The 13,288-nt window shown below is 43.5% G+C and overlaps 1 protein-coding gene across 5 annotated transcripts in view; it reads right to left on the reverse strand.

Annotated features, from left to right (window-relative positions):
• Nucleotides 1-64: 64 nt before the first annotated feature.
• specc1 (sperm antigen with calponin homology and coiled-coil domains 1) overlaps nucleotides 65-13,288 on the reverse strand; it is a 96,397-nt gene continuing 83,173 nt past the window's right edge. For 2 of the 5 annotated variants that reach the window (XM_062558245.1, XM_062558248.1), the window contains 2 exons: nucleotides 6,570-6,686; nucleotides 3,923-5,693 (listed from right to left, as the gene is read on the reverse strand). In XM_062558245.1, the coding sequence (XP_062414229.1) occupies nucleotides 5,436-5,693; nucleotides 6,570-6,686 (375 nt within the window). In that variant the 3' untranslated portion in view covers nucleotides 3,923-5,435. Of the gene's footprint in view, nucleotides 2,099-3,838; nucleotides 3,899-3,921; nucleotides 5,694-6,569; nucleotides 6,687-13,288 lie in introns of those variants that run through there. The other 3 variants (XR_009942549.1, XM_062558247.1, XM_062558246.1) reach the window with 3 other exon arrangements.

Raw genomic sequence — 13,288 nt, forward strand, 5'->3', positions numbered from 1 at the left:
GAGCAAAGAAGTCTTTCTGCTGTAATCCAGGAATATCCCACAAGTGTGAGCCGCCGAACCAGCCATCTGTTGAAAGGAAAGAAATTCACTTTCAAGCAGCTCTTGCATCACCAGCGAGTTTGCGAAAGCCGCGCCAGCTGCGTGTAACGCGTGGATCCTTCACGCCTGCCGCTGACCTGTACGCGTGAAACGGACAGAAAGTGCGCGTCCTTCGCTCTGTGCGACTGATCCGCGGAGGCTTTAAGCGGCATCTGTACATCGGAAACGCAGCCAGCGTGTCACACAACTTCCCCCAGACCTCGGTTATGAAGTGGACCAGAAAAAGAAGAAAAGAGGTAAAGAAAATAAGTCCCCCAATTACCCAGAAGCCACGCCCCAAACCGAAACAAGAAGCGCAACACGGGTGGAATCCCCGACGAGGGTTCAGCCGTGCGTAATTACGCGCTCATTTAACACGATCGTTCTACGAGGCTTCCGGCCGCAAAATGCATCGTGTTTGTACTGCACACATGCACACTGCTGGCTGCAGCAAACACGTGGGACCAAAGGGAAAGGAAACGTGTGCAAGTGGTGGAAGTTTTAAAGAGAAGAAAACGCACATTACATTGCCGAAAAACCCCGACCACGTTTGATTCACTGGTAATTCTCTTCAGAATCATTTTATTGTCTCAATAAATTTCCCATTATTTATTACCTGCTGTCGAGATGTGTTTAAGTAGAAAAGGTGTGATGAGAAGAGCAGGCCACACTTTTCCACACAACGTCGCCGAATGCAGCTCAACGTGCTTCAACACAGCATCTTTGTGAAATAACAACCTGAATAATGAATAAATAAATAAAAAAAATGTTGTGTTGTAAGTGAAAAGTTGAATAGAGAACATGACAAGCCTTTATTGAACAATGTCCATCCACCAGGCCTCAATCTGAAAGCCACACATAGAAAACTGCACATGGTTCTGTTCTGTATTGTAAGTAAATAAATAAATATCACTTTTATCTTCCCAAACATAAGCAAATGGAGGCCAGTCTAAATCATATCACATAGAAAGTGTGGCTATCCGACATGTGAAAGTCATCATCTCCTTCATAATAAAACATGACAATGCACAGCAGCTACAGTACTATTGTTGAGACCGTTTTCATTGAAAATGTGAAGAAAACGCAGGAGGTTGGTCCGGCCTGTCCTTAAATCCTATTAAGTTGAGCAACACCGATGACATCTCGGATCTGCTTATTTCTATTCTTAATAATGCACACAGTTAAAGGTGAAAAATAGAAATGCTTCAGTTCTGCTCAAATCCTTCAGCTCAAAATCCTCTGCAAAGCACAGCTCCAGATCGTCAACAATCACTCAGTATGAGAAATGAGGCTAATTATTTAAAGCAAAACATTTCAGCAAACGGAACCCTTTTTTTTTGTTGCTGAGTGAAAGTAGCTGCCACACTGCAGGTTAAGGTACACCTTCGCCATGCAAATGCTCTAAAACAAGGTGTGTATTGGAAGAACATTCGGCACATGTTGAAAACAAGAACCAGAGCATTTGATTCTCAAAAAGTTCCTACAGTAGCTTACCAGTCCAAAGTTCAGTGAGAACTTGTCCAAACTTTAGACTGTTACTGTATGTATTTTTGTCAATTATTTCAAAGTAAATAGAGATTTCAAATAAAATACATTTTGAATCCTCTCTGTCTTATTCTTAGTATTTTTCATCATAATGTGTCAGCGTGCTCTCATTTCTTTGTGAATCAGATGCTCAATGGCCACTTTAGGCTGGTAAAAAGTGTCTTTCTAAATGTGGGCCTCAGCGCTGTAGTGTCCCGTTAGGAAATGTCAGGAGAGCATTTCTGTGCCTGTTTTTGAACCTCTACACAAACGGAGAGTTGGTTTGTCCCTGAAGTGGAGCAGTGAGCAGCAACAGGGTGGTCATCGCAGTGCTGACCGACGCTGGACCTGGAAGCGCTGCAGTGGCCTCGATTCCTCGGCCTCCAGCTCCTTACTCCCCCGTCGGTCAGGTTTCAAAATACTTGTAGATCTGGGAGACGTACAGCATGACGCTCTGCCAGTCTGGCCTGTCCGTCTTCATCAGCTCCTCCATGTCCTGTTTAGACCGGAAAGAGGAGCTAATGAAAAAGGACTAAGAGTCATTAAGGGGGTTAGGACCGTAATCCCTTTGAGCTTTACGAGCAGCGCACCTGTCAAGCCAGTCACAACAATGCTGAAGTAGATCAGATATTATCTCTCCGTTCCGTTTCTTAATGTAAAAATGTAATGCGAGCAGCATTGTTACGAAGCCCCTCTGAAAAGGGCATCTGCCAAAGTTCATGAATATGTCTGCTGAAACCTTTTCAAAATGACTGCACTGGCATTAGTGCAATGAGCTCAAATGTAGAATCAAACATGCAGCCACCACGTCACACACACACACACACACACACACACGCTCCAAAATGATGTAATCATTTGTATTGAGTCACTCTTTGTGAAAAATAGATAAGACTGATAGCCAAGGGGATTTACATTGTTTTTTCAATTCCAAAAGTTTTTCTTTTCACATGCTGCTGCTTTAATTTTCCTTTTTTTTGTAAAATGTTTTTGTAATGTTTTACATTATTATCTCATATAAAGTACATTTGAAGTAGACTCCGGGCGGACATTGAGCGTTACCTCATGTGAGTCTCATTGAGGAATCACACAAAGAAACAGCGTTTTAGTGTCTTCAGTCCAACTGATGCATCTCCTCCGACTTTTAACCGCCTTCACTAACCAAAGATACCATCGATTTCATCCACCAAGTTATTTACTGTTGATGGAACAGGGGACCTCTGCAGGATGTGCTGCCCAAAATGACCCGTGTTTCCGAAAATGTTCTTAAGCTACTGTGAAAAACAAAAGCCCGCCACAGTGCAGTGGGCCACTCCGATAAATCCTGACCTACGGTGCTTTAGTGAGACTGTGAGCCGAGGCTTTCACGTGACTCCGTATCGAGCTGGCGTCACAGCAGCCTCCTCTAGTGCAGATTTACACACGGGTCTCAGTCCAGTCACTGCCGTGACTCCTCTGCGGCCCGTGTCCCAGGGTTCTGCCTCTGCTGCAGAGCAAGGCGCAGTTGAAACGATGAAAGTCATTGGCATGGAAACGAGGTACCTATCCAATCTTGTAATAATGGAGAATTATTGAGAAGTGTGACTTTTGGCCCCAGTGAAACATTTAAGCCTAATTCACTTCCTTGATGACATCCAGCTGGCTCAGCCCCATTTAGACTGTGGAACCTGATGTGTGTGTTTTCTAAGTCATTTTGGAGCAGTTTTTGGGGTTGGGCTTTCAGAGAGAATGACTCGACTCGGTCCATTTTGAATTGTCCCGATTAGATTTGGGCAATTTGTCGAAAGTTTTCCTGTCCGTGCTTTTCTCAGTGACAGTTATTTAAGCTTTTAATACATGGTTACCCAGGAAGTCTTTTCACAACTTTTCAATTGTTTTTCTAGTATTCAGTGTGTTATAGAGAAACAATTTATATTAAAACTTAAAACAGCTTTTAAGAAAAATTGTACCATGCTTTTAGTAAAATAAAGACATTAAAGTAAAATATAGTTTTTTTGTATTCTAAGCCGACAGGTTGCAGGCTCTAGCTTTTCAATTGGCATTTTGCTTTCAGTGGAATCTATTCTTAAATTCTCTAGAAATAACTCGATAAGTAAAATGAATCAGGTTAGCTTGAGACTGTAAGGTGGACAAGTGGTCAGATAAAGTGTTTGTGGGACATGTTTGTACTGAAGAATCAAAGGGTCCTCCTGCGTTATCTCTCCTTGTGTGTGTGGCCTGTGGCAGCTCAACTCACCAGAGAGGGTTTGATCCCGATGCTCTCGGCCGCCTGGAAAGCAAGGGTCAGATTCCGGTCCTGAAGAAAAACAAACCATCGGCTGTTGAGACACAGTTCCACGGTTTGAGGGGCAAGAAATACGTGTTTGGACACCTCCAAACGCCCAGGAGACAGCAGAGGACATATGTAAGCCTCAGCTTGTTTGCGCGAGCCTTTCGGTGTGTTATAGTATCCTCCATGTTTATTTGAACGCGTGGAGCTACATGGGGGAGCCTAATCAACATTCTAATGAACTAAATTCCTTTAGATTTAGCCCTAATTCTCCTCATGAAACTGAAGACTTTTGTAGGGTCACTTCTCCACAGAAAAGGAAATGAGAAATCAAAACAGACTTTAGACACTAGACGTCATGGAGGTTGACAATTAGTTGTAGCTGGGGAACAATTTCCACCCAACTGCAACATTGTTTGCTTAAAACACCTATGTTAAAGGGCATAGGAGGGCAGTAATGGGATTATTGGAAGAACAGATTAGAGTGGGAGGAGGTTGGCTGTTTGGGCCTCAGGAAAAGTCACTCAGCAAGAGTTATTAAAGCCAACAGCGGTCTATTGAATTATTCAGAGAGATGTCTCTGTCGTCAGCTCGGTGTTACGCATTCACCTATATGACTCATTTGTCACGTAGGATATGTCCGGCCTGGTTTTCGAGGTTTGGTTCTATTGTCTATTGTTTTAATGACTTGGCAGGCTGAAGGAACCACAGTCCCCAGAGAGGAACTGTGCTGTTTGTACAGGTACTGTGTATAGCACCTGCATGCGCACAGAGGACAACATGGGACTGAACATGCCCTTTGTTTGCTCCACTCACAGATCGTTCTCTTCAGGTTCAATGCAGTAACAGCTTACATCATAAACTATACGCTTTTTATATTATTATTTAAATATATATGTATACACACACATACTTGAGAACCTGAAGTGGATTCCCAACAAAGACACTGTCACAAAAAGCCCCATCAGAGGATTATAAAAGATGTAATACACAGCGCTCTGACCTCACTGCCTAATTTATTCACCTCTCCTCACAGATAAAAAGCCTTGAGTGGTTTGCAACTCGTGGACATAATTGCCATTAACAGATATTCTTGTGAATAGGCTCTGGTTTGCCTTTTTTGGTCCTCGTCCCTTTGTTCTCAGCAGCATTGCTGCTACGCTTCAATCACGACTGTTTCCAAGGCGGCAGTGATTGACAGGTGATAACATGTGCCGCGTGCCAGGTTGGGTCAAACCATCCTGGTAAGGGGGAGACTCCCAGGTTTTAGGATAATGAAATTGAATAAATAATGAATATAAAATTCAGTTTATGAACTTATATTTTACTGAATATTTATTTTATGTCTTTTTAAATGAATGCTCATTTTAAATATATTTACAAAAAATCTCACATACCCCCTTGAGTGCCTTTATATACCCCTAGGTGTGCACATACCCCCAATTGAGAACTTTACTGCACATGTCATTATTCCTAAATTCATTTAGTCAATTTAGTTAGTCTAAAAGTGAAGAGAAAACACAGCATGCTGCACAAAATGTCTTAATTTTCTGTCTAAAAACAGTCATTGTGTAGTACTTCCAAAAGACGTATCAAGGCTGTTGAAAACCCCCCATAAAGAATCACAGCATAGTACATCAACCTCTTCTCTGGTTTCCTCCTGCAGTCCAAAGACGGGCAGCTTAGGATAACAGATGGAGGTCCCTGTAGGTATGAATGTTAGTGACAAAGGTTGTGTGTCTCCATGTGTCTGGTGACTGGTCCAGGATGTACCCTGCCTTCGCCAAATGTCAGCTGGGATTGGCTCCAGCCCCCCGTGTCCCTGAGTAGCATAAGGTTGTGGATAATGGAATTGATGTTCTGATGAACATTCTCACTTTTCTATGACATACTATAGCATTACTTTTTAAAAACTTACTATAGCATATTTATGCAATACTATACTACGTTGTTTTTATATTTATCAACTCTTCACGTCTAACTGCCACAACTAGCTGCTGCGAAGCGTAATTAAAGTGTCAGCCAATAGTCTTGAAAGCAATTTGGTGTATTTTTTTACAATAACAAAAATGAACCATATAATTGCCGCTGGGGAATAACAGGAAGGATGCGAGAGAGAGAGGAGATGACAAAGGACCAGAGGTGGGAATCGACTCCGGCTGCTGTCAAGGCCTACGTGTGTTCCTCTCTACGAGTCGTCCCACACTGTACCAACAATGGGACAATGGAAAGTAACCTCTCCTATATGCAGCCTTTCCTGCTCCTCTGATCCTATTAAAGTAAATCCCAGATTGTTGTAGCCAACCTGGTAACGTTTCTTCATTTGGATTAAAATGGCAGCGCTCAGAGGCACCGCCCACTCGTTTGCATCATCGCGTGGGCGGTGTGACTCAGAGCTTGCATTGTCACTAGCCTCTCAACTTTCTTTTCTACACTTCATCCATTCACAATTACCCTAATTCTATCAAAAAAGCAGGGCTACAAATCAAAATATCTTAAGTTAACACTGAAGTTACAAGTCAGACCTCACAATTCTGGTAAAAATGGTAATGATTTACATTATTACATACATGATTTATAAAAGGATGTTTGTGCTTCCCTTACACAAACACCATCCCTCTGTGCGCTTTTGGCCTGCTGGTGGTAAGACTAGCGTGAGATTTGACTTGAGTGCGTGTTACCCTCCTTAATGTTGTACCTTATCTTGACTCATGAGCTCTTGGTAGGGGATGTGAGCAGGCAGATATGTGTGCAAGAGAGCACAGAACGCCAAGCCGTCACTCCAACTGCTGCTGAAGTTGGTCACATCGATATCCTGTAGACAGCAAAGAAGAGGCGACAAAGGCCAGAGTAAACACATAGAAGTTACAGACAAGTCAAAATCAATATCACATACTGATAATGAGCTTAGAGTGCCCATAATTTGTGGAAGAGAGCCAATAACCTCTTATAGCATGAATAAGCGGTGAAGAAATCCATTAAGTCACAACCACAGAAGACAAAATGACTGTTGCAATCGAATGCTGTTTTATGTCGTGTTTCCTTTGGAGAATGTTGGGACGTTCTTCTTGGATCCTCAATCTATATCTCTTTGTAATCTCTCTGTGTGAGGAGCGTGCTGGGGAGCATGTCCGGTCTTTAGTGTGTGTGTGTGTGTGTGTGTGTGTGTGTGTGTGAGTGCTATTTACAGAGCAGTGTCGGCCGTGTGACACCCCCCGAGTCATTGTTTGGCATCACAGGCTCATTGTCAGACAGATATTTGCGGTTTCCTCTCATTTATTAATCTCAGTTTAATTAATCCCCGTTGGGTTCGTACACATATCATTGGCTATAGTTGAATGCTAAAGTTTGGAAAAGCAGCAAATGTTGTTCACGGTTAGTTCCAGCCAGTGGTCTTCAATGCTGGCCCGGAGAAGCAGAGGTGGTCGAACTAGTGACTGATCCACCAATGTGACGCCAGGGGAGAGACTTTTACAGGACCAAGAGGGAACAAACACCGGTTTAAGTTGCTGCAGTAATGACTGTGCTCTGAGAGCCTATGAGTTGTTGACAGATGTGTGGTTTCTGACGGCCTCATCTCGTCTGCTTTGGCGGTTAGGATGACAGTTACTTCAGAGAGACATTTCGCCCCCAGAGTACAAACTGCTGCTAGCGTGGTTGTGCACTGAAGGTCTTTATTAAATGTCTTCAAATGTTGTTAAATGTGAAATGATGTAATGCTTTTTCTATATTAATATGCAGAAGATTTATAATTCTGTTACTGTTGAACGGCTCCCTAAATTTGAAACTGAATACGCCTCATATCACGGCAGCGAGGATCCATCAGCCTTAAATCGGATTAAAATGCTGAATATAATAGATAATAAAAGTGCAGCCAATAATGAGTCATCAGGCATTTGTGTCAACAATAAAAATAAGTGAGGGAGCAGCCGTTTTCATCTGAAAGAGCACTTCGTATATACTTATAAAAAAAAAAACATTTACTTGCATGTACTAAAGTATAAGTTAATAACAAGGTTTTCAATCAAGCCTAAAAGGGATCTCTGTACTGCAGATAACATTTCTGTCATCTAATGCTCTCAGGGTATGACAGAGGGTGAACATGAGTGCTTGGATGATCGAGTCTCCTCCCCCTCAGCCAATGGCATTCGGTTATGTTTGGAGGGCAGACCTGTGCACGTCATGTCATCCCACATTCTTCTCATAACTCCCCCACCCCGTCCCTCTCTTAGCTGGCTCATCAACAGCCTGTTAAGCACGGCGTGGGCTAATGTTGCTTACTGACATACACGTACACTCTCAGAGGGAGTGATGGCGGTTGATCGGACACCACATCCTGAGATCAAGGTAGACAAGGACAAACAAGCTGATGGGAGAGTGCATTTTGTCTGTGTGTATGTCTGGTTGATCACGCCCCAATCCGAGCAAGTGCAGGTAGGATGGGGTTCAGAGTGGTTCGGGGGGGGGGGGGGGGGGGGGGGTTTGGGGGAGGGGGGTTGGGCTTCGTTACAGCTCGAAAGAGAGGGAGAGGCATGAATGCTAAAACAGCAGCGGACAACAACGGCCCTCTGGGAGCTGGCTTGTAAAAGCAAACACAGCATTGAGCGACAGGAAGTGTCTCACTCGGCTGAAAAGGGGGAGCCGCAACTTTTTAGGACTCGGAGAAAGAAAATATATGAGAGAGAAGAAACTAATTGTACAGAGGATTGCTGGACAGAGAGAAGAAAAAAAAAGAGTTCATGTCCAGTTGATCTGTAAAGGCCTGTATTTGCTTTGGTCTGCCTCCAAGAGGGAAGCGGATGCGTTCTATACCAGCATCACCAGATACAGTCCAAGTGAAAAAGAGCCTTCATAGTTTCATCGGGAAACAAAACCAGAAAGGACCAAAAAGGAGGCAGCAAAAATGGAAACAAGCAAATAAGGTTTCACCAAACACAATATTTGTGTCCACTTTCCCAAACATTAAGCATTATTCTTAAAGAGAAATTCTAACAATTAAAATCAAATCTGTTTCTGCTTATTTTCTGTCAACTAAATAATTTATCGAGTAATCATCATCAGACCTACAGCACCAGTCAAAAGTTTGGACACACCTTCAGATTCAATGTTTTGTTTCTACATTGTAGATTGATAATAAAGACATCAAAACGATGAAGGAACCCCTTTGGAATTATGTGGTCAACTAAAAAAGTGTAAAAACAATAATTATAGTTTGGATTATTCATATATTTTGGCGTTCTTTCAATGAGCTTCACGAGGTAATCACCTGGAATGGTTTTCAATTGACAGGTGCGCCTGGTGCAGGGGCAGCGTTGGTGCACATTTCTATGCAGTAACGAAAAAACATTGAATGAGAAGGTGTGTCCAAACATTCCACTGGTACTGTACATGGGACATTAGAGACCAGGCACAGCATAAGCTCTCTGTTGTAACCCGTCTACTGTTGGAATTCACAGACGAGCTGGACGCGAGCCGAGCACCGCTAGCAACACCGACACCTCTTTAACACCAACAGCTCTTTAACACTGACACCTCTTTAACACCGACGGCTCTTTAACACCGACGGCTCTTTAACATGGCGTGCAGCAGTGGGAGCAAAGTGTGCACTGCAGAAACAAGGAGTGGAGCCCAGCCGCTCGCATGACCCTTGGCCCCATGATGTCAACATAACATAATGGCATGTTGAGCTCACTTACAGATGAACTCTGTAAAAAAAAAAAAAAAACACAACTTGCAACAAGCCGTGTGTGAGCAGGGAGGGATGGAGGATATCTGTGACACACACACACCTCGCTAAAAAGCCATCGGTCTAAAGAGTGAAAGCAGAAGACGGCGAGCCGCAGAGAGCCATCTGCCTGATGAGCTGGTCCCAGTATATTCAGTGTCATGGACTCTCTCTGCCTCGCCTCGAATTAGTGGGACGTCACAGAGACAAACGACCAGGGATGAAATGTGAGAAAAATGAGATCAGAAAGCTTGATACGGAGTAACAAAAAGAGAGAGAGGGAGAAGGGAGAGAGGAGGAGAACGCCCTAATGTACCATGCAATGAATCAGCCTCATGAGCAACGACAGGATGAAAGGCGGCCGGGACTTTGGGGGGAAAGACGGGGAAACAGGGAAGGTCACTGAGCTGGTGGAGCTAGATACCGCTGCTCTCCATAGAATCAGCCTGTGGCTCCATAGGATCTAATGGATGTATTCTGCACAGGAAACAGGAAGAGGTCACACAGGTTAAACAGGGGCACCAATCAGCTGGACGGGTGCTTTATGACAGATCTACATTTGATGGAAAAATGTTCATGTCCTGTATCCTATACATGTGAGCCAAACACAAGTATTGCTGCTGCTGTGGCATTGATTTATTTGAATTTAATTCTAATCGTATTCAAACATAACCATTTAGTACACCTGTCAACGATGACTTAATATGTTGGGTTGGTTTTGCACTAAAGCCCAGACAAACCTCAAGGTTCAATTGAAATTCAAACCAGATTAGGGTTCAGTAATAACTACACACTGGTTTATACCCATGCTGTTAATTCCACTTCTACAAATATACATTAATGGCTACTCCATTAACTCCAAACGTCTTCCCCTCCTCGATGCCTGACCTCTGTTCTACATTTGCTCTTGGGGACCATTCCTGTCCCTTCAACGGCTTTGTGCGAGTGTGCACGTGTGCGCATGTGTATGTGTGTGTGTGCATGTGTGTCCGAGTTTCCCAGACGCAGCCGGATGAGCTGTGCTCCGTCAGGTCCAGCTGAGCCCACTGTTCAGATCCTTTGCTCATTGTTCCCATCGTGAACAAACAGCGTATTTATTTTTGTTTGGCTTCTATGGTTAATTGAGAAAAAAAAGAAGTTTAAAAAGTGTCTGCAGCTGTCCTAAATTAAGACATCAAAGGACGTGATGAATATTCAGAAGCAGGCTGGAGTGTTTTCCATCTGACCCAAAGTCCTGGAATCCCTCTGCTCACTGATTTTAGCCAAAAATGGCCACTTTTTGTAAAACGTCCCCCATTTTGACAAATGGAGGGATATCATTGCAACTAAAGTTTCAAATGTTTTAACAAACAAAAAAATGTAAAATTAGATATGATCTGTAATTTGGCTTGTAATCCGGCTGGTATTAAACCACTATGTAAAAACAGGAAATAAAGTACCAGTCAAATGTTTGGACACTCTTATTGAATTGAAAATGTGTCCACACTTTTGACTGGTTTTGTATGTCAGCATGTACAGCAGCCTGGTCATCTCAGCCATGAAAGCGTTCTCGTGCTCTTAAAGCCTGTGTCCAATGCTGACGTACACAGAATCCCTTGTGAATACCAATTTCCTGTGAGAGGCCCCGCTCACTCCCACGGGGCAGAGTTAATCAGAGAGAGCTTAAGGTCTTCACCGATCGATCCGTGCTTCCCAGAATCTGACATTTGTAGTGTCCACGCTTGACTGGACTCACATGGCGTCCTCCGCGCTCTGAGTGCGTTTGGATGATGTGTGGATGAAGATGTTGGGTGAACACACCCCTTCATACCCCACCCTCCCCTTCAGGGGTTCGAGGACTCCTCTCCATGGTGATGGCGCAGTCATCCTAAGCATCCTGTGTGCGCTTTGCTTTCCCCGAACCGACTGGGTTCACACAAACACATTCACACATACACAAGGCTTTAGGCTTTGTCCCTTTTCCCCACTGTCACCTATCACACCGTACCTCACATGGATCAACAAGGAGATGCTTTATCCTTTTGCTTTGTGTGTCCATCAAAACCCACACTGTGGTCAAATTTAATCTTCTTCATGAGAGGAGTACAAGCACTCATCTCTCTCATCCCTTTATTGATTACAGTGAACAGGCTTTGTCTCCATCTATAACCACACTGATTTATTGTGCCCTGGGCAGCCATTTGCATCTAAACATCAAATAACCTCCCGACGTGCTTACAATCGCTCCGGTTTTCAGTTTCACTTTAATTACGCTGCTGTTTGACAGAAAGGCGCGCCGACAATGTGACTGTAATAACAGGCGGCGCGGGGCTGAACCCCCGTCGGCTTTGTCCCCGTCTCACACAGCAGCATTTCTGACTGCGTGATGGCAGATGAGCACGATACAAGAGCAGGTTATCAAAGTAAACACCCGCCTCTTCCAAGTAACCATTAATTATGTAGCCTGAAGAGACCCAGCATAAATTACAACTGGTTCACCACCGAACTTAAGAGCCAATTAGTGTTGAGTTATTACCTCTTTGACCTTACTTCACAGCAGAGAAGAGAGGAACTGCAAATTGCATTTGGGTGTATTGATAAAGCTGAACCTCGCTGACCTTTATCAGAGCAGAACACAAGCATGACAGAGATAAAGAAAGACAAAGCAGGCAACCTGCATGTTGTATTTCAGGCGGCCATCGTAGTCTCTGTCCTGGAGCTACAAACTGCGACAGGTCAGATGGTCTCTGGGCAATAGGTCTGTAATTAGTGGCTTCCATGAGGACGGTGGCCTTATAACACAGTAACAGCTTAACCTTCACTGGACATGTCGCCTGACAGTAACCTTTGCTGAAGCTTGCCAGACCAAAGCGTGGGCCGGTGGCCGCATTCGCTGTGGGGAATAGCACCCCCGACTTGGCTCCATTTACTGTAAGTGACGCACAAACACTAGATGTCTCACACACAAACACGCGGTGGATATCCACACATTCACGAAATCCCTAATGCCTGTGGAAGGTGCTGGAATTCCCTGTGAAAAGGAAAAAACCCAAAGAGGTCAGAAACCATATCAAGTTCTGCATATCGACAGATTTAAAACCCCTTATTCTCTTTAGATTTGTGAGAAACCCACTAAAGTTCCCTGGAAACTCGATACAGTAATGTGCAGTCACACTCTTTCTAAAAATAGACATTTTAATGGTTAACTGACTAACAGTCTGTAAATGAATCCATCTACAGGTCAGGCACACGAAACACGAAGAGAAAAGGCACAAACACGAAGGATCCAGGCAAGGAGGGGACTGATTATGCCAAATCTTCTTACTGCATTCCTGATACTTATAATCACACTGTGTTGCTAAGCCTTGGTGAGAAGGGATCATAGATTCCTTACTTGAATGGAAACGAGGCTCAATTTCACGTCATGTCACTGGACCCAACTGTCCGGAACCAAACTGAGGTTTGCAATTCCACAACACGAGTACCTTTCCAACACATTAAGTACTAAGCACAGCTTTAAACACTTTGAGTACTAAACTGGAGTATGTTATCTTTGAGTAATCTTTTATTTAAAAGCTACACTTTTACTGTACCAATTTTATATTTATTGTTATTCCGATTTTTACATTATTCATAATCTCTAAAAAATGGCACAGGTTTTTTTTTGTTTTAAACAAGTCTAGTTAAAATGAGGTCGCCCTTGACTGCAAAGC

This window comes from Pungitius pungitius, chromosome 16 (assembly GCF_949316345.1).
Source record: "Pungitius pungitius chromosome 16, fPunPun2.1, whole genome shotgun sequence".
NCBI lineage: Eukaryota > Metazoa > Chordata > Actinopteri > Perciformes > Gasterosteidae > Pungitius > Pungitius pungitius.